Here is a 20,043-nt window from a genome sequence, read left to right as displayed (position 1 = left end):
TGATTGAGTGTTTTATGAAAAGAATCCAACTTGGATAATTGGCTTAACTTTTTTCTTTCTTTTTTAACCAATGCATCTTCCTTAAAGAGTAAGCAAATCAGGTCCAAGATGCCTGTGTGAGCCCTCCGCTGGAACAGGGCTTCATTTTTCTAGATCTCACTCTTGTGTCAGAAGAGGTTTTATAAACTTTGGTGACCAAGCGGCATTTTTTAGAGAGCTCCAGGTTGCTTCCGCTTGTATTTTCTTTGCCCTGTGTATCCTCTGATTACATTATCATTCTTTTATTTTGCTCTGTGTATCTGTTGACCTCTTGCATTTCACACAGCCTCGCCCTAGAAAGCAAGTCCACAGATAAATCAGCCGGCACTTTAAAAAGTAAATAAGCAATACAAGATCTTAAAGTAATTTTTGACATCAAGTATGAGAATAACCATACATCAGTCTGTTTCTTTTTCCATATTGAAGTGGGGTCTCTTTTGTGGGAGAGTGAGGTGGGAAGACCCTATCTTTCCTCAGCCTTTTCTGAGTGTGTCCCCTCAAGTGAAGCTCAGGGTGGTGGGAGGCTCATGGGCTTTTGTAGCCAAGCAACCTTCAGCAAGTCCCTTAGTTTCACCGAGCTTCAGTTTTCCAGTCTCTGCAGTAGAGCTGATAGTGTCTTCATCGGGTTATCATGGAGCTCAAATGAGACGTTAAGCCGAACCGGTTTGGCTCAGTGGATAGAGCGTCGGCCTGCGGACTCAAGGGTCCCAGGTTCGATTCCGGTCAAGGGCATGTACCTTGGTTGTGGGCACGTCCCCAGTAGGGGCCTCGCCCTAGAAAGCAAGTCCACAGATAAATCAGCCGGCACTTTAAAAAGTAAATAAGCAATACAAGATCTTAAAGTAATTTTTGACATCAAGTATGAGAATAACCATACATCGGTCTGTTTCTTTTTCCATATTGAAGTGGGGTCTCTTTTGTGGGAGAGTGAGGTGGGAAGACCCTATCTTTCCTCAGCCTTTTCTGAGTGTGTCCCCTCAAGTGAAGCTCCGGGTGGTGGGAGGCTCATGGGCTTGTGTAGCCAAGCAACCTTCGGCAAGTCCCTTAGTTTCACTGAGCTTCCGTTTCCCCGTCTCTGCAGCAGAGCTGATAGTGTCCTCATCGGGTTATCATGGAGCTCAAATGAGACGTTAAAATGTGGATTAAAAACTTGTTCTTTATTTTTTACCATTGTTATTAAGATATGCAGATAGGCTAGTTATAATCATTTTGTTCAATTATCTGCTTTTTTTTCTTAGTACTACTGGCCTAGAATCTGTCATGTATTTTCTTTATCTTCAGTATAACAAGATCTCTCCCACAGATTTTTTTAAACACTGTTTGGTCTGTTACCTGGATTAACAGATTTTTTTTTAAGACCTTAAATAATTGGAGGGGCAATAAGAATCCATCAGGATCTCCTGAATGCCATCTTCTGCGTTGGTTTGCTACCTACAAATGTATTATTTCTACCATTCGCACGCAGATGTCCGTCAGTCTAGCTCCAACTGCGCCTGTTTTGTTTCCTAGCTTCTTATGGCACAGCTTGTTAAAGAACTTGATTAAGCACATTCTGTTCACTACTTTCCTTTCATCTGCGATTCAATATATTTCTCCATGAAATTAAAGCTGAGTGGTTTCTATGTCTTTGAAACTTTTAGATCCTAAGTCTATTATTAATGATTTAGAATTTTTCACCTTATGTGTGTTGGTCTAAATTCCTTAATAAGTGAATCAAAATGACAGAACACTGCTTGACAGACACCTCAAGCTGTCATTTATTGACTGACTAGAGGCCCAGCACATGAAATCGTGCGCGGGTAGGGTCCCTAGGCTTAGCCTGCGAACAGGGCCGCCTTCTGCTCGCTCGCCAGTCCCCAGTCCTGCCCCGCCGCCGCCACCCACCCGGTTCCCCTCGCCAGTCCCCAATCCCACCCCGGTTCCCCATTTGCCATCCAGCAATGAATCGTGCGCGGGTAGGGTCCCTAGGCCTAGCCTGCGAACAGGGCCACCTTCTGCTCACTCGCCAGTCCCCAGTCCTGCCTCGCCACCGCCACCCACCCGGTTCCCCTCGCCAATCCCCAGTCTCACTCCGCTGCCGCCACCCACCCGATTCCCCTCGCCAGTCCCCAATCCCACCCTGCCACCACCCACCCCGGTTCCCCATTCGCCATCCGGCAATCGGAGCCTGCAGGCCGGGGAGGGAGGGACTGAGAGGTGGTCAATGCACCTTATAGCAAATGGTCGAGCAGTCATCCTGGTCATTACATCGTTATGGTCACTGGGCTTTTATTATATAGGATTCCTGAAAATTGAGGAAAAAGGCAAAAAGTAACCCAGAAATGCAAGAAGCTAAGGAAAAACAGTAACGAACTTATTAAAGAAGGCCACAGAAACGAAACACAAGGAAGAGGGTTTCATGAACAGATTTAGGATCCACAAACAGGAGAATACTATCCACGCACCCCACCTGCCTGTTCCCCTTTTTGTGCCTTTGAAACACTGTGAAGTGTGTGTTTGTCACTTGTCTGCAGTGCACACACACCAGCTATCTGTAAGTGAAGTGGACTTGCAAATGGAACGTGACCGTTCCCAGCCTTCAAATATTAGGTTTTCTCCCACCTCATCCACCCAGCTCCCCGGGTCCTTTATCATGGACACCCGAATGAAGGCCCCTGGTGAACGTCACCCTGCCTGAAATTCACCCCCGGAAGCTATCAGTCTACACAGGCTGGATGGAGTTAGTTTGGTCCCTTTTCTCCAAACAATTGAGAAGAACTTGAATTAAAAGGAAAGGGGAGGATGGGAGGAGAAGTCCATCATTTAAGGTGGGGACTTGAACAAAATATTCTTCTCCTTTTTAATTACCGATTTTCGTTTCAGTTGAGTTAGCAAGAGACCAAACCAGCTACCTGTAATGAAGTTCGCAAGCACCTGGTTTGTTCCGCAGGCGCGGCAGCCTTTTCACAGTGGAAATTGTGTGGCCTCCTGTACTATTAGCCTTGTGCGGTGGTGTTGCCAACTGATTTCTCCAATTCTCTTTTCTCAGTGGGCTAGAACGCAGCTGGTGAAATAGGCCGTGACTCACATAAGCTCCCGTGTCTTTTTTATTGGCTGTTTTATGGAAATGTGTCACACTCTAAAGGGTCCCCATTGTTGTTGCTGTGAGTGGCTGAGTGAGGAGTCACGTTTAGCACTGAGAGATGGAATCCCACTCTGTCGTTTTTTTATGGCAGAGTTGGGGATGGGTGGGATGCGGGGTTTAAAGGAATCTGGGTGAGGAGAGAAGGATGTCTGAGAATTTCTTTTATCTTTATCTGCCATGGAAGTTGGGTGGCCATCACTTCTGGGTAGCACACTGCTCTGTTGATCTTATCTGTATGGCCCCACATCATTCAGCTAAGTGAATCTTTCCTTTCTATAGGCTGTTCTGACAGTTTTCGTTAAGTGTCGTGGTAGAGAGAGATTATGACACTAATGTAATTCTGTTTTGTGCTGATATAATGTGATACACCCTAAGGTTTATCCAAGAGGGCCATTCATTCCCAATAAATCTAAATCATTTCTTATCTTTTTTCTGGCAATGGACCAAAAAAAAAAAGCCCTCAATTTTTAAAAAATTGCGTATTTAAATATTAATGTTTCTGCCTTAAAATAGCAATTATTTGTGGCTTCTTCCTATTTTTATTATCTTCCTGCAAGGCATTTACATACTTGTATTCTGCATTAAGTGACTCTGCAGATCTGTTCACTTGCCAGTAGGTGTCAATTCAGACCTACAAGACTCCTGTCTCATCACCCCAGGACGGGGGCTGACGTGTGCACCCTCAGGGTAATCAGTTCTCCATCAGTAGGACCCTGAACTGACACTGAAAGAGGAGACAGCTTGATTGCCACAGTGGCGTCCCACTTTGGTTGTCTAGATCAGTGGTTCTCAACCTCTGGCCCTTGAAATACAGTTCCTCATGTGGTGACCCAACCATACAATTATTTCCGTTGCTACTTCATAACTGTCATGTTGCTACTGTTATGAATCGTCATGTAAATATCTGATATGCAGGATGGTCTTAGGCGACCCCTGTGAAAGGGTCGTTCGACCGCCAAAGGGGTGGCGACCCACAGGTTGAGAACCGCTGGTCTAGATTTATCTGATAAGCCATGGAGCTGATGAAATAGAGCTCACAGTCAACTTCACATTGAGAACAGCTCTGTTATTGTACAGCGCCCTGCCACATGGAAAACGATCAAAAGAATAGAGATTGATTTTATTTGGTTTCCTCATTTTTTTCCATAGCCATCCCTAACGTCACCTGTAATCCCGTTTCCCACTTCCCACAGGAGAAAGCAGGCAAGAGAGTTCATCAATACAGAGTCCCTCTAATAAGAAAGCAGCCTCACACATCTTACAAAATACTGCAATTTCCAGCTCTGTTCCTCTTCAGAATCTTGTTGGTAAATGACCAAGAAAGGAAATTCGGCAACTCATTCAGTGCCCGATTATAGAACGCCAGGTGTGACGTTGGGGAGGGAAGGCGGTGACGGTGCTGTCTCTAGTCTCCCAGAATCGGTGACTTGAAGTCCAAGCATCTCTGCTGCATGATGTCTTTGTTTTCTTGGTGGCGGCATTCTTGGGTTTCGGTTGGTGGGGAGAGAAAAGCCTCATGCTGATAATGTACTGAAAGTAAATGAAATTAAATAAGCGAAGCAGTGCTCATCACTACTTCCTTCCCCCCTGGGTAATTCAATTCAAGCTCTCTCTCTGATGGCAACTCACAGGGACTGTCTCCGTCACCCCGCTGGGGCCTGGAGTCTTAACATCTAAATAAAAGTTTCACTCAAGCATTTTTTATGCTCCTGCCAGCAGGATCAGTGAGCTGGTGTGGGCACATTAATGTAATATTCATACTCGCAGACTCTCCCCGCACACAAGGCACTGTCTTCCCATTTTCATAATTATAGATGTTCCATAAAATGGCATTTAGATTTGCATTTTTAAAAAGAGGTTTGGAGTCTAATAGAACGTTTAACGTGTCTTTTATGATCCAGACTCTCAGCATCTTTAACAGGTAGCTGTGTCTCTTACGTTTAACAAGACCTTAAAAGAAAAAAAAAGAAAAAGGTAGGGGAAACCCATGGGAAAAAGAGATGGATACTTCAAGCTTAGGCCACCCTGTTTTCCTTATCTCCTGTGTTTTTTCATTTAATGTTTAGGCCTCTAGGAGCAATTTTTTGACCGCACTGCAGAGAGGATGGGCTCTGCTTCAAAGGGCCTTCTCAGCCGTACTGCTCCTCAGCCCATCCTCAGTAGGATCTGTTTCTGTTTTCTTGGAGAGCATTTTCAAAGAGATAATAGAATTTTCAGAGAGGTGGGAGAAATGAAAGGGTCCTAGACAAACGAATTCGCCTTTGTTGCTGTTAATCTCATGCGTGCACCCTGAGACTTCTCTGGGAGGATGTATAGCAGCCACAGAGTTGGCTAACTGTAAAACACACAAATCCGAACCGTCCGTAAACAAGGAAGTTGACAATGTGGACAAACAGGCATTTAGACATACTAAAAAAGAAAAAAGAGAAGCTCTTCTGATTCATGTGTCTAAAACTAAGCTTGGGACAGCTTAGAAGCAAGTGGTAATTTTAGTTATATTTTGCATTGTCTGAAAATGTTATTTTTAAACAAAAAGTATGTAAAGCACTGAGCAGAGTAACCATCACTGAATAAAAGTTAGTTATTGTAGGAGATATTTTTAAAAATCGTGTAGTTGAAAAAAAGTATTCCACCCAACAGTCTCAAGATATTGCATAGGCTGTGCCTTATTTTGGTTTGTGTTTTGTTTGCTTTCTAAATATTTTAAGGCAAACGAAAAGAGAATTGGGTTTGGGGACTAAAAGAATACATATTAGGACTACACTAACCCACTCCTTTTATTTCTCCTAATTAAGAAATATAGAATTATATTTTTTAAAGAGTTGGGGGGGGGGTTGTTGTTGTGTTTCTTTTTTTTTTATCCTCACCCGAGGATATGTTTATTGATTTTAGAGAGAGAGGAAGGGAGAGAGAAAGAGAGAAACAGCAATTAATTGCCTCTTGTACACACCCCAACCACGAATCGAACTGATAACCTAGGTAAAATGCCTGCAACTAACTGAGCCATCCAGCCAGGGCTCACTTTATTTTTTGAGGAGTCAATTTCTTCCTCTTTGTCTCTGTTCTTTGCCCCTCCCTTCTATAAAATAAGTATAAACTCCGATGGTGGAAGATCAATCAGGATCTTGACTTTTCAATAAATTTGTACCTAACCAGGCTAATTGAAAGCCAAGAATGTTAGCAGCATGCAATTAAAGGCTGGTGTCAGCCTTAACCGGTTTGGCTCGGTGGGTAGAGCATCGGCCTATGGACTGAAGGGTCCCAGGTTCGATTCCGGTCAAGGGCATGTACCTTGGTTGCAGGCACATCCCCAGTAGGGAGTGTGCAGGAGGTGGCTGATCGATGTTTCTAACTCTCTATCCCTCTCCCTTCCTCTCTGCAAAAAAATCAATAAAATATATTTTTTTAAAATAAAAATAAAGGCTGGTGTCAGTTCCAGGATCTTCTCTTCATAAAAGCTTCCACCATTCTTAGACTCCTTCCCATACTTTGACAAAACCAGGATTTGGCAGTCATTGCCAAGTTCAGCTTGCATAACCCTTCTTTGTATGAACTTCATAAAACGTATGTTCACTAAGGTGGCTGTTTGCTTAAAAAAAAAAAAAAAAGAATGTGTGTTTATTGCTCCTGAGGTGACTGTGTTCATGGTGAACTCTCACTCATTAAGGCTTGTCTGTGCTGGTGGCTGTTCATTTGACTGTTGATTATCTCAATGTGGATTATCCAATGTGGAGCGCATTCTTCATTCTCTGGAGTCCTTTTCTGGCCAATCAATACATATTTAGGCTACTTCCCCGTGCACAAACTAATGTATGTTTAGGTCATTTTAAGTGATTTTAGCCTTAGATATACTTAGGAAGAAAGAAAATTTACTTTTTTCCCCAGTCATTTAGAAGTTGTTTTATTTTGTGCTGTGTTTAAGCAGTTGTTCTTCTGTACCCCTTCGTTAATGTAGACTATCGAAAGTAGCCTAAATAAATGAAAATTCTGTCAGGTTTCAATAAAGCATTTTGCTGTTGTTCCTTTTAGGAATAGAAGACTTCCCAAGAGGAGCTCAAGAGCTTGATAGCATCATCAAGCAAGGATACTTGGAGAAGAAAAGTAAAGGTAATGATCAGACCCATCGATCTCAGAACATTCCAGGAAGGGAAGGGAAATGAGGAAAAAGAGGGCTAACACAGCAGGTGTCTTCTCTGGGCCCAAGACTGTGTTAAGTAGGTGGAAGGCAAAAGGAAGGGAAGAAAGGAAGTCTGGTGTGTAGGCTAAACAGAGATGGCCCCAAATCCTCAGCAGATTGTGAGCTTCATCAGGAAAGGGACTGGATCTACCTTGCTCACCTGGTATACAATAGGTGCTTAATAAATACTTGTTGAATGAACAAATGAATGCTATTCTTGTTCTCATCTCTCAGTGTACTCCCATGAAGAATGAAACTATGTTGCCTAGAGCAGCGGTTATCAACCTGTGGGTCGCGACCCCTTTGGGGGTCGAACAACCCTTTCACTGGGGTCGCCTAAGACCATCGGAAAACACATATATAATTATATATTGTTTTTGTGATTAATCACTATGCTTTAATTATGTTCAATTTGTAACAATGAAAATACATCCTGCATATCAGATATTTACATTACAACTCATAACAGTAGCAAAATTACAGTTATGAAGTAGCAACGAAAATAATTTTATGGTTGGGGGTCACCACAACACGAGGAACTGTATTAAAGGGTCGCGGCATTAGGAAGGTTGAGAACCACTGGCCTAGAGCATCGTTTTGGTTTGCTAAAAGGCAACACATAAAGATATCATGGAGAATTTGAAAAGTACAGGGTAAGATTTGAAGCTGAAATAAAGGAAGATAGGCAACTGTCAGGGGTCAGAGCAGGAAAACCCTGTTTAGAACTTGGACCTCCGACTGCGCAAGTCCTCTGGACCCTGAGTCAATATGGGATAACCTGTGGGAGTGAACGGGAGGGTTTTACAGTCCATTAACCTGGGAAATAAAACAATAATACACTGGACTGTGTGTGGTTAGATTTTACGGACTCTTCGGTGATTGTAGTTACCTGAATTTATGTCCCTTACTGCTGTTCCATTCAGATCCCAGTTTCTTTGGATCAGAGTGGCAGAAGAGATGGTGTGTTGTCAGCAGAGGCCTCTTCTGCTACTATGCTAATGAGAAAAGTAAGTGTTCTTCATTTGCACAGCAGCATCTCACTCCTGGATGCAAACACTCCGTAAATTCTCAAGCACTTGGATCTCAAGACAGCAGTCCTTAACTAACACCCATAAAGGGACCTGCTTGGGAAAGAAACAGGCTTGAGTAAATAATACCTTGCCTATCACCAAACACTCAGATGCCAATTTAGAATTGATGTCCCCATAAACACTAGGATATTGTGGTCAGCATGTCGAAGCCTTATCTTTTATTATGACTAATAACATTATCAAGATTGAACACTTTGACATTTTTTAAAAAAAAAGAACCTCAAACTCTTAATAATGTAATTAAAATTTGAAAATAAATTAACTCTGAGAAAGATTTAAACAGCTGACCAATGGCCCAGAAATAGAACTTTCAAGTCCAAACTCTCTAAGAACATGTTTCAAACTTTATTCTGCTGACTCCTGGGAAGTAATCCAGTGGACACCCCTGGAGCCATGGAGTGTTGGGTCCCAAATGGTCGCTGTGCCCAAGAGACACCCTTCAGGCAGATGGCAGCCGCAGCAAAGTGTTGACTCAGGCCAGAGCAGCTTCTTAATCAGCCACCACTGACTCAACCAAGCACGACACTCATAAGCTATCCCTAGAAGAACTCCCATCCATGCTCAACATAGTTGCTTAATTCGTGAGAAGGAGTAGAAAATATAAGCACAAATTGGAGGCAGCCACAAATCTACATAAGCTAAACATTATCATTTTAGGTGAATGCAAACTTTCAGATAGGATATCCTCCTCAGAGTCAGGCTGTCCCAGGAGTAATCCTACAAAGCAAGAGGGAGATCAAGTAAAGCAGAACATCAATTCTTGGGGGGGCGGGGGGGGGGTTCCTCTGCTCTATGGCCTTGGTACAGAGGCCAATGACCCAGAGTAAATTCTTCCCTTTCCTTCAGATCGTTTCCTGTTTCTCCAGTCTCCCTTCTTTCCCAGGCTTATTCCTCCCCCAATGCCTGGATATCCAGTCTAAGACATAATCAGATTTTACCCCATTGCCTTTGAACTTCCTGCACCTTTGGCACTAAGGTAGCAGAAAGGACCGCAGTTTTGCTAAATGACTTGGGATCCTTAAGATTTGCCCTCGGGCTTGGAGGCAATTGTCTCACCTTGCCTCTCTGCCTACTACTGCAAGTATCACTGACCTTCATCTTGGGTTCACCATCTCGGATTTTTCAGGGCCTTTCCATCTAGGGGTAAAGTGTGAAGCCCTGCTTAGAAATGATGGCAGCATACCTCAAAAGCTGAGTGACAAGTCCCCTACCCAAACTCCAGCCCACTCTCAAATCCAGCCAACACAACTTCTCCCCTGAATTCTTGGCTTACAAGCCAGCCAGGTGTGATTTTCTTATTTTAAACCTTCAAACTAATACAACATGTAGGTCTTTGTAAAAATGTTCATCCTTTCCCTTGCATTTAAATAAGCAGTTGGCATATCTGAATAGAAAACCAAGTATCCTGTTCATCCATTCAGAATCCTTTACACTCAAGGTGAGAGGGAGAACAAGAGCGAGAGACTAGGAGACTTTTATTGACCATTTTGCTGTCAGGGTGAAATAAAATCTGGTGACCGAAGAAACAACAAAACATTTTAGTGGCCAGTTAGAACAAGGAGAGATACTTTAACAAAAAAGATTCTGGTGTCAAAAAGCGCTGTTGCATGGCTCCCTTCTCGCCAGTTACTTCTTATTGTGCCCAAGACGTTTTCTTAGTAAATACAGAGTGTTTGCGTATTTTTTTTTTAACTCAACCAGGCAAGGACAGAATCTTTTTCTTTTCTTTTAATTATTGTCAGTCCACTGCCATCCTCCTCCTCATCATCATCAAAATGCCCTAATTAAGCAATTCATTCCACATGATACAGAACACAAAGCATCACCCAGACACGATGGTGCCTGTCCTCTGTGCATTCTGCCTGAACACATCACACAGACACAGAATTCTTGGGAACCACTTCTTCCCTTGCTGTATCTAATATTTTTTTTCAAGGGAGTGACAGCAGGATACTGTCTCCCTTCTTTCACGTAGGGTCCTTCGCCTTTTATCTCCTTCCTCAGCATCTGATGATATTCAACATTACTCTGCTACTTCCCAATGTGACCTCTTGGAAGGAGGATAAAATACTGAGTTTTGATTACTCTCCCTCTAGCATAAATCCCCACCCGGCCAGCAGGAGCGGGAGAACAGTTTAGCCCACAGGCTGCATAGGGCATAGGAGGAGAGCCTGGGAACTTAGAATGCCCCCTGCGCTGCTATCCCTCCCCTCAAATGTGAGCTCTGTTGGGCCTGATCATCATGTTTCATTTCTATGACAGCCTTCAAGAGCCTCACGTTTACAGCCACGCTCTCCCTGCTGTAATAATTCCTTCTTTCTGTTATTATAGATCTCTTAAGATTCTAATAAATTCTCTGTCTCCGTTCTGCTCCTTTGGCAAAATAACCTTTCCTGTCGCATTTCCCTAGCTTGGCAGTGATGTCTGCCTCGCTGTCACAGTAGCCTCTCCTTGACTCTTTCCTTGACTCTTGTGGTTCCTCAGGGATGTAACAGCTGCTTCTGTGCTTTTACTTTACATACCAGAGACGATGCCTTCCCTTGGCAGTTGCATCTCTCTCTAGGGGTACAAAGAGCTTTCCTGTCTTGCAGGCAAGCAGCCCAAAGGGACCTTTCTCATTAAGGGCTACAGCGTACGGATGGCCCCCTACCTGCGAAAAGACTCCAAGAAAGAATCCTGCTTTGAACTGACCTCCCAGGATAGGCGCAGCTACGAGGTAGGATGAGCCAAGGAGATGGATGGTGGTCCTCCTTCGTGTTGCAGGTCCCTTCCATGTTGGATGTGAGCCGTGGTTGCTCTGCTGGGTTTCATCCTTTCTCTGTTACCTGCTCTTTTTCTACTCAGACCTTCTTTCTTGACAGGTCGACATCTTTGCTGTGTTATGCCCTCCCTTCTCTCCTGTCGGCTGCCACTCTCAAACTAGATACTGCCTCCGCCTGGCTTCTCTCTCTTCATCCCTCCTCTTCTTGGTCTTACTCCATAGGTGAGAGTCTTGTCGTCTGTTGCAGCACACAATCTAATTCCTCATCCAGAGCCTCTAATTTCATGGCTTTCATTCCCATTCTATTTTGCAACGGATTATCTTCACTTTTTTTCCATGAAATCCAGAAAAAGAAAAATCTGACTGTCGAGTGAAAACTACTTTATTTCCCCATATTCATCTTGCTATCCAAAATAATCTTCCTGTGTGTAGATGCACTGCATATCTTTGGACGATTCCTCAGATATTGGTGACAATGATTACTGAATAGTAATAGTGATAACTGAGGGAGTAGACCTAGGTGGGGGTAAGAAAGATTTATTCTTCACTGTATTCATTTTTAATATATTTTGATATAATATAATATGTAATGCATTTATAGCCTATTACAAAATTTTTAAAGCAATAAAAAATGTCTGACTATGAGAATATAGTGATTTTCAACAAAAATGTATTTGTGCATATGTATATACATATTGTTTCCTGCTTATGGGTAATTTTTATCTTATCACAATTTTATGACAACAGTTTAGAAAACATTTATCTAACTTGTGAAAAAGAGAAAAACCATGCTAAGGTTAATATTAACCACTTAGTAACCCTTTGACTCCAAGTTTTTGTCACCATTCATCCTTTTATGTTTCTACAGTATCTTAACCCTTATTTTGTTAAATGACCTAGGTCTTCATTATATGATTTCAAATTTTTTTTAATTTAAACTTTTCTATAGAATCATTTATAGATATATATAACACAGATGTATGCACTGGGTATGTTTCTAAGTTATTTTTACTATTCAGCTCTGATGGTGCCTTATTCAGATAAAAATTTATATGACAAATCTAAATCCATTTCCCTAGACTTTTTTTATACAAATGTGTTTTTAAGAAGCCAAGAATGACAATGTCTATTCATAAGTACTAAGCAGGAATGTAGGTTTCGTATACAGCACATATCTTTGTCTTCCCCTAATGGCCAGATAATAAAAATGTTTTCAGGAACATTCATTTCGAGTTGATTCATTTAAAGTAAAAAAATTACTCAGGATTGATGCTTGACTGGCCTGTTTTGTGAATCAGAATGTAGAGTTTGTTTACTTCTTCTTTTCTTTGGCCCATTGAATCCAAGTCATTACCATGGTCTGTGGATTCTTCTTCTACAATATCCTTTGGATCTTTCCCTTCTTATTTATTCCCACAGCCATCACAATAGTTAAGTCCTTATCACTTCACCCAGAGGATTAGTTAAATAGCCTTCTAGTTGGTCTTCCATCTCCAATTTCTCCCTATTTCAATCCCTTCTATACACAACTAAGTGAGTCTCCCATTCCTTTTGCTAGAATTTACAGTGGCTTCCTATTGCCTACCTTGTAAGTCTGCACTCCTAGTTTCATCAACTCTTCTCTGGCCCTCAACCCTTTAGCTTCATCGGTTATTGTTCTCCAGTCAAGTTTATCTGCCTACCTTCCCCATACACGATGGTCTCATTCCTAATCTTTTGCACATGGTTTTCCCTTCCTAAACTGTCCAACTCCCTCCACCAGTTTTCAACAACTCCTTTTAAAATCCAAACAGAACAGCATTACCTCAACAAGCTTCCCTGCTTACTCTAGGCAACAAGTGCTCCCTGTCTTCTCTCAACATCCAGCTGTTATCAAATGCTCCTACTTTATAATGTTTCCATTTCAAGTGTGTATGTTGTCTCCATAACTGATGCATTATTCTCTGAAGTCAGGAATTTTGGGTTGCTTTTTTCCTGTAAACTTTTATCAAATAAATGTCTGATGAATGAATAGGTAATCAAATGAATACACATGGACATGAATTCTGGACTCAAATAGCTGTCAACATTGGATATACAAAATTGCTAAAGGGAAAAATCACTTTGAGTATTTTGGTCTTTTTTCAAAATATTAAGCAGGCAGACAATCCTAAGCTTTCAACATGACTCTATAACATGACTCACAAGTTCCCCCCACCGTGAACCCCCCCAATAGGATTCATGGAAATTTTAGTGAAGGTGATAAATTAACTCACTAATTTTTCTCTAGTTTACAGCTACTAATCCTGCTGAAGCCAGAGACTGGGTGGATCAAATAAGTTTCTTGTTAAAGGGTAAGTATCATTATTATAGAAACAGTACTTGAGTGGGTTTGCAGTTGAAGTTCTTTGGCATAAATATAATCCACAGGCTTCAATATGTGTTTCTTTCTACCTGTTCCCCCTTTTACCCTCCCTACCACATCCCTTATATCAGCGGTTCTCAACCTGTGGGTCGCGACCCCTTTGGCGGTCGAACGACCCTTTCACAGGGGTTGCCTAAGACCATCCTGCATATCAGATATTTACATGACGATTCATAACAGTAGCAACATTACAGTTATGAAGTAGCAATGAAAATCATTTTTATGGTTGGGTCACAACATGAGGAACTGTATTGAAAGGGCCAGAAGGTTGAGAACCACTGCCTTATATTATAATAACAAATTGAGCCCTATATAAATGAGAAGATAAAGAAACCATCAACCTGGAGATGATATCTTTCTAGCTCATCCACCTACCTATAGACAAGTCTGTAATATTCATAATCACTAGAAAAGGAGATGTTGATAACCAGCTCAGCTCAATTTCGTGTTTCATGATATCAAACTTAAGTCATCTAGATGCAATTTAGATCCAAAATCTTCTTGTTTTGGTCTTGGTAGGAAGAAAAAAACCTAAACTCAACTAGGTGGCCTTCAACAACATTGGACATTAAAAACAAATTGCTACTCCCAACCCACAATAAAATGCTCCTTGCTTTATGACTGGAAGAGTCCTGCCTGAAGATGTTAAATGACTGCTCTTAGAGTACCCTCTGCTGGTCAGCCTGCAGGCACAGCAATGACCGTGGCCCAGGAGGCCTTGTCTGGGAGTGGCCTGGCAGGTAGAAGTAGCCAACCTTCAGATGACCCTCATAATGGTGTACATCATGGCAGGACCCTGACTCCACAGACAGAAACATCAACTTTGTATATGGCCCACAACCTAGGCAGAAGTACGTCAACCTAAAAGCATCAAGCCTTTCATCTCTGTGTTTTTTTTTAATCTGCTATAAGATTTTATTGTTGATAAAAAGAAGGAAGCACCAGAGCTTTAATTACAAGAATTGCCTATTTTACTCAGTTTATGCTTTTGCTATCACAAAAACAAACTATTGCCTCTACCAAGAGCATCACGTATAATAGACTGGAACTAGGCAAACATGAACATTGATGGCGAGACTACAGGGTACACTCTCATCTAGGTGCCTTAGATTTATGCATGTAATATACCCCTAAGTGTGTAAACCTCAATAAAACTCAAAGCAGCTTTATTGAGCTGTACCCTGTGGTACTTTCAGAATTCCACATTGAAGAAATTATTCATTCCATTTTATTTTAAAACAAACAAAATAATAACATATGGTTTAAGCCACAAATGTGTCTTTGATCCCTTCCTCATATGAGGTGGCACCAGAACTCAGATGGAAATTGTTTCAAAATCTTTATTAAAAGCCTAATCAAGCCAAACAGTTTTATTGTGTTTTGAAATGAACATCGGATGTCTCTCCATCCTTTCCTTCCCTAGAGGACCCTGACTGCACTCGCCCATCCTGCAGAGGTCCCTCAGCAGGGTTTCGGAGAGCACTCTGTACTACACATCAGAGAATGAACCTTCCCAGTTCCCTATTAAAATCAAAATCCAATCTCCCTCCCCTGCCCTGGGCTCCCCAGTGCTGTGTAATGGCTCAACATCTCCTATGCCGTGACCCACTTTAAGGTCAGCCAGACTGTACAGTTGCAAAAGGACATGGTAACCACAACACTAAGCCATTCCATTTGGTCTTGTATTGCTGTTATATTTTTTCCATATCCCGCTTTCTGTTCCTCTTCCACTTTTGCCTTTCTCTATCAACAAACTTGTCTGGAATTCTGCAGTGAGATCATGGGGGAGATGAGCTTCTGACAGCTCCGATGCCCTACGGAAGCCACCTTCGTTCCCCCAGCTCTGTGCACCCTGGAGAGCCACAGGCCATCACTCACCCTTCCAGTTTTCTACTTGACGAGCAGTGCGTGGCCTGCTGGCATTTCCTCTTCTGGCCTATTTTCTTCCCTTTACCTCGTGCGCTCATTCGCACACCCATACTTTCCAGGGCTGCTTCATCCTGATCAAGTTTTATTGCAAGGAAGGATTTATGTTGATGGTTTAAACCTGATGCAGTGCTAGTCTGGCCTTTTCTGTAGATTTCCTGCCACCAAGGCCCACATTAGAAATAATAGCACTTAACCTAGCGTTTCATTTTCTTTTGACATGTTTTATTCTCAGTCCGCCGCCTCCTTCTCCCTCTTTCCTCCCCTGCCTTATTCTTTTCTTTTTCTCCTTATCTTGATTCATTCTCATCTCCACCTTGGCAGACCTGAGTTCCTTAACCATTCCATGTGAAGAGGAGGAAGAGGCGGAGGGAGAGGACGAGATGTATGATGATATCGATGGCCTTGACTCCCAAAATTCTGGTCCCCAGCGCAGACCCATTATCTTGCCTGGGAGTCTAGGACTAAAACAGCCCTCAGAGGAGAAAGAAGAAGAAGAAGAAGATATTTACGAAGTCTTACCAGGTGAGAAACTTCATCTTCTAATTATCTTCCTCGAGCTTCAGAAACTCCTGACCTGGTAGAAGAATATAAACTCTGGAAACTCCAGAGGTAGCCAACGCTCTAAAGGAGAGTGTGCAGGGAAGCTTCCGTGATTAGAAGCTCTCCCTTGCTCTGGGAGCAAGATGAATTGACCAGGGAGGGTCTTTCATCTGTCCCACTCAAAGTAATTTATTCCATATGTCAACAAAGTGAAAGAGCTAAGAGTATTTATGTTGGTTTTCATTGGTTTACTGTGAGTTTGGGGGTGGATCATCAAAACTCTCTCGTTTCAACTTCTTTTCTCTGAGAATTGTGAGAATAATGGAAAGTTGCCTCAAAGTGATGGATAGAGTAAAAGTCTGAAGGAATCTAGATAAATGCTGACAAACCTTTTCTGTAACCCAGTAAAGCCCCAATGGAGCACAACTCCTTATTACTTAGTTCAGATATAACCTGAGTCCAATTGTGTCTCTCACAGATAACCCTAACGTGTCCCCCCTGCCCACCCTTACAGCAGCTCGACTGTCCATATTTCTTCCCTGCCAAAGGCATGATAACTGGCATCTCAAAAAAGTGTAGAGTCATCACTGCTTCTGCAGAGCCCTTCCTGTGGGGATCACAGCAGCTGTTGAACAGTGCAGAGCACAGTGGGGGTCAGACTGTAGCAAACCGAAGCCGGAGCCTTTTAATTGTGAGGTAGTTAGACGGCAGGAATGCTGAATCTCCAAGTCCATTCAGAAAGATGGCTCCTGTGGAAATTTGCCAGGCTCTGCTGAGAAATTCAAGTTAAGCCTAAATTTATAACAATTTAAACTTCAATCCCAGACAAACTTAGGAACTAAGGTGAGTCTAACAGTGGATTCCCCTGAAGGCAAGGCTGGTTGCTAAAAGGACCCTGAGTAAGCAACTTGTATTTCAGAGCTTCCTAAGACGAGGCTCGAACCCTGTCAACGCTGCGTTTGTCCCTCCCCTGGGGGAGAAGCCACGTCATTGCTTCCTGAGTCAAGGATCAGGGCTGTGGCCACACATTTTTTCCTCGCTGGGACCTCACCCACCCACCAAGCAAAGTCTACTTCTTCTCCTAGCACTTCCAGCCTCTGCCGGTCCCAACTTCCCCAGCCTTTTCGTTGTGTTTTATTATGCAAATGATATCTTGGTTGAGGTCGAGCCATTTCTTGTGTCTGAAGTTAAAAAAAAAAAAATGATAATTTCCTCAGCAAGTCATCGTCGTTAATGAAGTTTTACAAAAACAGATACAACCAAAGGAAAATAAAATTTCACAGGTGATAAATTTTTCCAATTTCCCTGGCAGAATTCGATAGGATTGTTAAATTAAGAGTGAAGGTGTCTGTTAGAAAGCAACGAGCAGTGATGGGTAATTTTATAGAGTGGAAAATTGAATCAAATTGCTACATTAAAACACAGCTCCTCTGAGAATCTTCCCTTTCACAGTCTGCTCCATCGCAACAGCAGGGTGCAGAAATGGATCTAATTCACAACGCTCCCTGAAAGGAGATGTACTCCCCAACTTGGCCAGTCTTCCTAGTGAGCTCATTTCCCACTCACTCCTGCCCAGGCTTGGGGAAATATCCGGGTGACGCTCTGCTTTGGGTTACAGCTGTGGAGGAGCGCTCGGAGAAAACCCCCTGGATCACTCAGCCTCCGGGGAGCAAGGAAGGGCCTTTTCTTTTCTTTTCTTTTTTAAATTTATTTTATTGATTTTTACTGAGAGGAAGGGAGAGGGATAGAGAGTTAGAAACATCGATGAGAGAGAAACATCGATCAGCTGCCTCCTGCACACTCCCTACTGGGGATGTGCCCGCAACCAAGGTACATGCCCTTGACCGGAATCGAACCTGGGACCCTTGAGTCCGCAGGCCGACACTCTATCCACTGAGCCAAACCGGTCAGGGCAAGAAGGACCTTTTCATGCACCGTGTTTAGTTCTCAAAGGAGCCAGGGAGGAGGGGGCTGATGGTCAGAGAGGGTGAGCAAAGAAGAGCTAAGGGACAGAAACCTCAGAAAATAAGATGAGTTTTGGCTCTTCACCTTACCCCAGGTGGGCCAATGAATGTATGATTGACTTCTTAACCATCATCCTTCCTCTGCCTTTGAAATCCCTACCCTTCGCCAGTGTGGCACTGCCCAGCTACCAGGGCCTTCCCCCAAAAATGGCACCAGTCTGGATGTGGCGTGGACTCCAAGGGCATGGAACCTGGTCTGCTGGCTCAAGAAAAGCCACTTACCCTCTGCTCACAAGTGTCCCTCGGGAGCGAGGACAGCTGCGCTGTAGGAGCGCCAGGGTCTCTTTCTGCGGGTGAGGGAAACGGTAGCTGACTTGTTTATGAGTTTCCAAAGGACAGTGCTGTACGCAGCGAACAGGTTCTTTCCCAAAAGCCTCTTTTATCCATCAGAGTTTTCAGAGATGGCATTAGAGGTGAAAATATATTGGCATTTAACTAGACTAGGAATATCTCCGCCATAAGTCTCCATCTACCCCACTCAGATTGTTGCTTCCGAAATCGCTGTTAGTTTTGCATGTGCCACACTACCCGTCCTGGAGGAACTGAGAGGGAGAGTGAGGGGCCCACCATTGTCTCCCCTCTGCCGGCATCTCCCAAGACCGCCTACCAAGCAGCAGCATGTGAGAGACAGCTTAGTATCTCAGACACAAGTACTGGCTCTATGTCAGGTTGGACCTGCTCTGCCACCTGCTAGCTGTGAGGCCTGAAGCGAGCTATTTGCCCTTTCCCTGTGTGGCTTCCCCATGTGTAGAATGGCGATCGCAATAGGAGCTATCAAAGAGGGATGCCATGAGAAGTCTAGAATCAATGTGTGTAAAACACTGAGGGCAGAGCCCTGGCATACAGTGAGCACTCGATAAATGCTGCCTATTGTTAATTTGGTGGTATTTTTATTTTATTTTATTGGTTTTTTTACAGAGAGAAAGGGAGAGGGATAGAGAGCCAGAAACATCGATGAGAGAGAAACATCGATGAGCTGCCTCCTGCACACTCCCCACTGGGGATGTGCCTGCAACCAAGGTACATGCCCTTGACCGGAATCGAACCTGGGACCCTTGAGTCTGCAGGCTGACGCTCTATCCACTGAGCCAAACCGGTTAGGGCTAATTTGGTGGTATTTAAATAGGAAGTGTTTCTTCCTTGAAGAGAGGTCCCTCAGAGGTCAATTTGGTGGTATTTAAATAGGAAGTGTTTCTTCCTTGTGAAGAGTTGGGGGTGGCTAGTTCCCCACCTCCACCAACCAGACCTGAGACAGTCCCGTTGGACATCGTCAGCGCTAGGAAGGAAGCAGGTGACACTGAAAACCCTGAGCAGGTGGAATGTGGCGCACACCTTCTGCTCCGGCCCATGCTCATTGCGAGGACAGGTGCTGAGTGGAGGGACAGCCGACAGTAGCGTTGGATTGTGCTAACATCGCATACCATCAATAGTCAGCTGGCGTGCACCGCTCACATTTGTCTCATTATAATAAGTCGGTGAGCTTTGCGGAGACGATTTAGCATTGATGGTTCTGTCTCCCTCCTCTATGGGATGGGGCCTTACACCAGCCTCATGGTCTCTGTGTTGGAGGCCTTATAAGTGAGGTCCCCCTCAGTGGGCTTGTTTTCCAGGTAGAAGGAAAAGGGCCTGTAACATACACCAAGGCCAAACAAAAACACGTTTTCCTAATCAAAAAAACATATAGGTCCCCCAATGAAAGGCACTACCTCACATTCATCGCGGGATAAGTAGCATTTGCTACATGGTACGCAACCTCCTTCCCATGAGAGAAAACCAGAGCACGCGAGGTTTTCAGCCAAAACCACAGAAATGTTCATCCTGGATCATATGGTTTCCAGGTTGGTATCCGGTGGGATTTCTGAACATCCATGTCGAGCATATGGGGGCCCTTGATTTTTAAGATCTCATTTGCAGTCGATTAAACTGCAGGGAACTACCACAAAGAAATGCTAAA

General features: G+C 43.3%; 1 protein-coding gene across 1 annotated transcript in view; it reads left to right on the top strand.

Annotated features, from left to right (window-relative positions):
• SKAP1 (src kinase associated phosphoprotein 1) overlaps positions 1 to 20,043 on the top strand; it is a 246,283-nt gene that overhangs the window by 192,458 nt on the left and 33,782 nt on the right. Inside the window, exons 5-9 of the mRNA XM_005862004.2 lie at positions 7,193 to 7,270; positions 8,264 to 8,347; positions 11,023 to 11,147; positions 13,462 to 13,525; positions 15,847 to 16,047. Coding sequence (XP_005862066.1) covers positions 7,193 to 7,270; positions 8,264 to 8,347; positions 11,023 to 11,147; positions 13,462 to 13,525; positions 15,847 to 16,047 — 552 coding nt within the window. The remainder of the gene's footprint in view (positions 1 to 7,192; positions 7,271 to 8,263; positions 8,348 to 11,022; positions 11,148 to 13,461; positions 13,526 to 15,846; positions 16,048 to 20,043) is intronic.

Source organism: Myotis brandtii, unplaced genomic scaffold (genome assembly GCF_000412655.1).
Source record: "Myotis brandtii unplaced genomic scaffold, ASM41265v1 scaffold157, whole genome shotgun sequence".
Classification (NCBI taxonomy): Eukaryota; Metazoa; Chordata; class Mammalia; order Chiroptera; family Vespertilionidae; genus Myotis; species Myotis brandtii.
The sequence above is the reverse complement of the archived record's forward strand: the minus strand, read 5'-3'. Positions and strand labels throughout refer to the sequence as shown.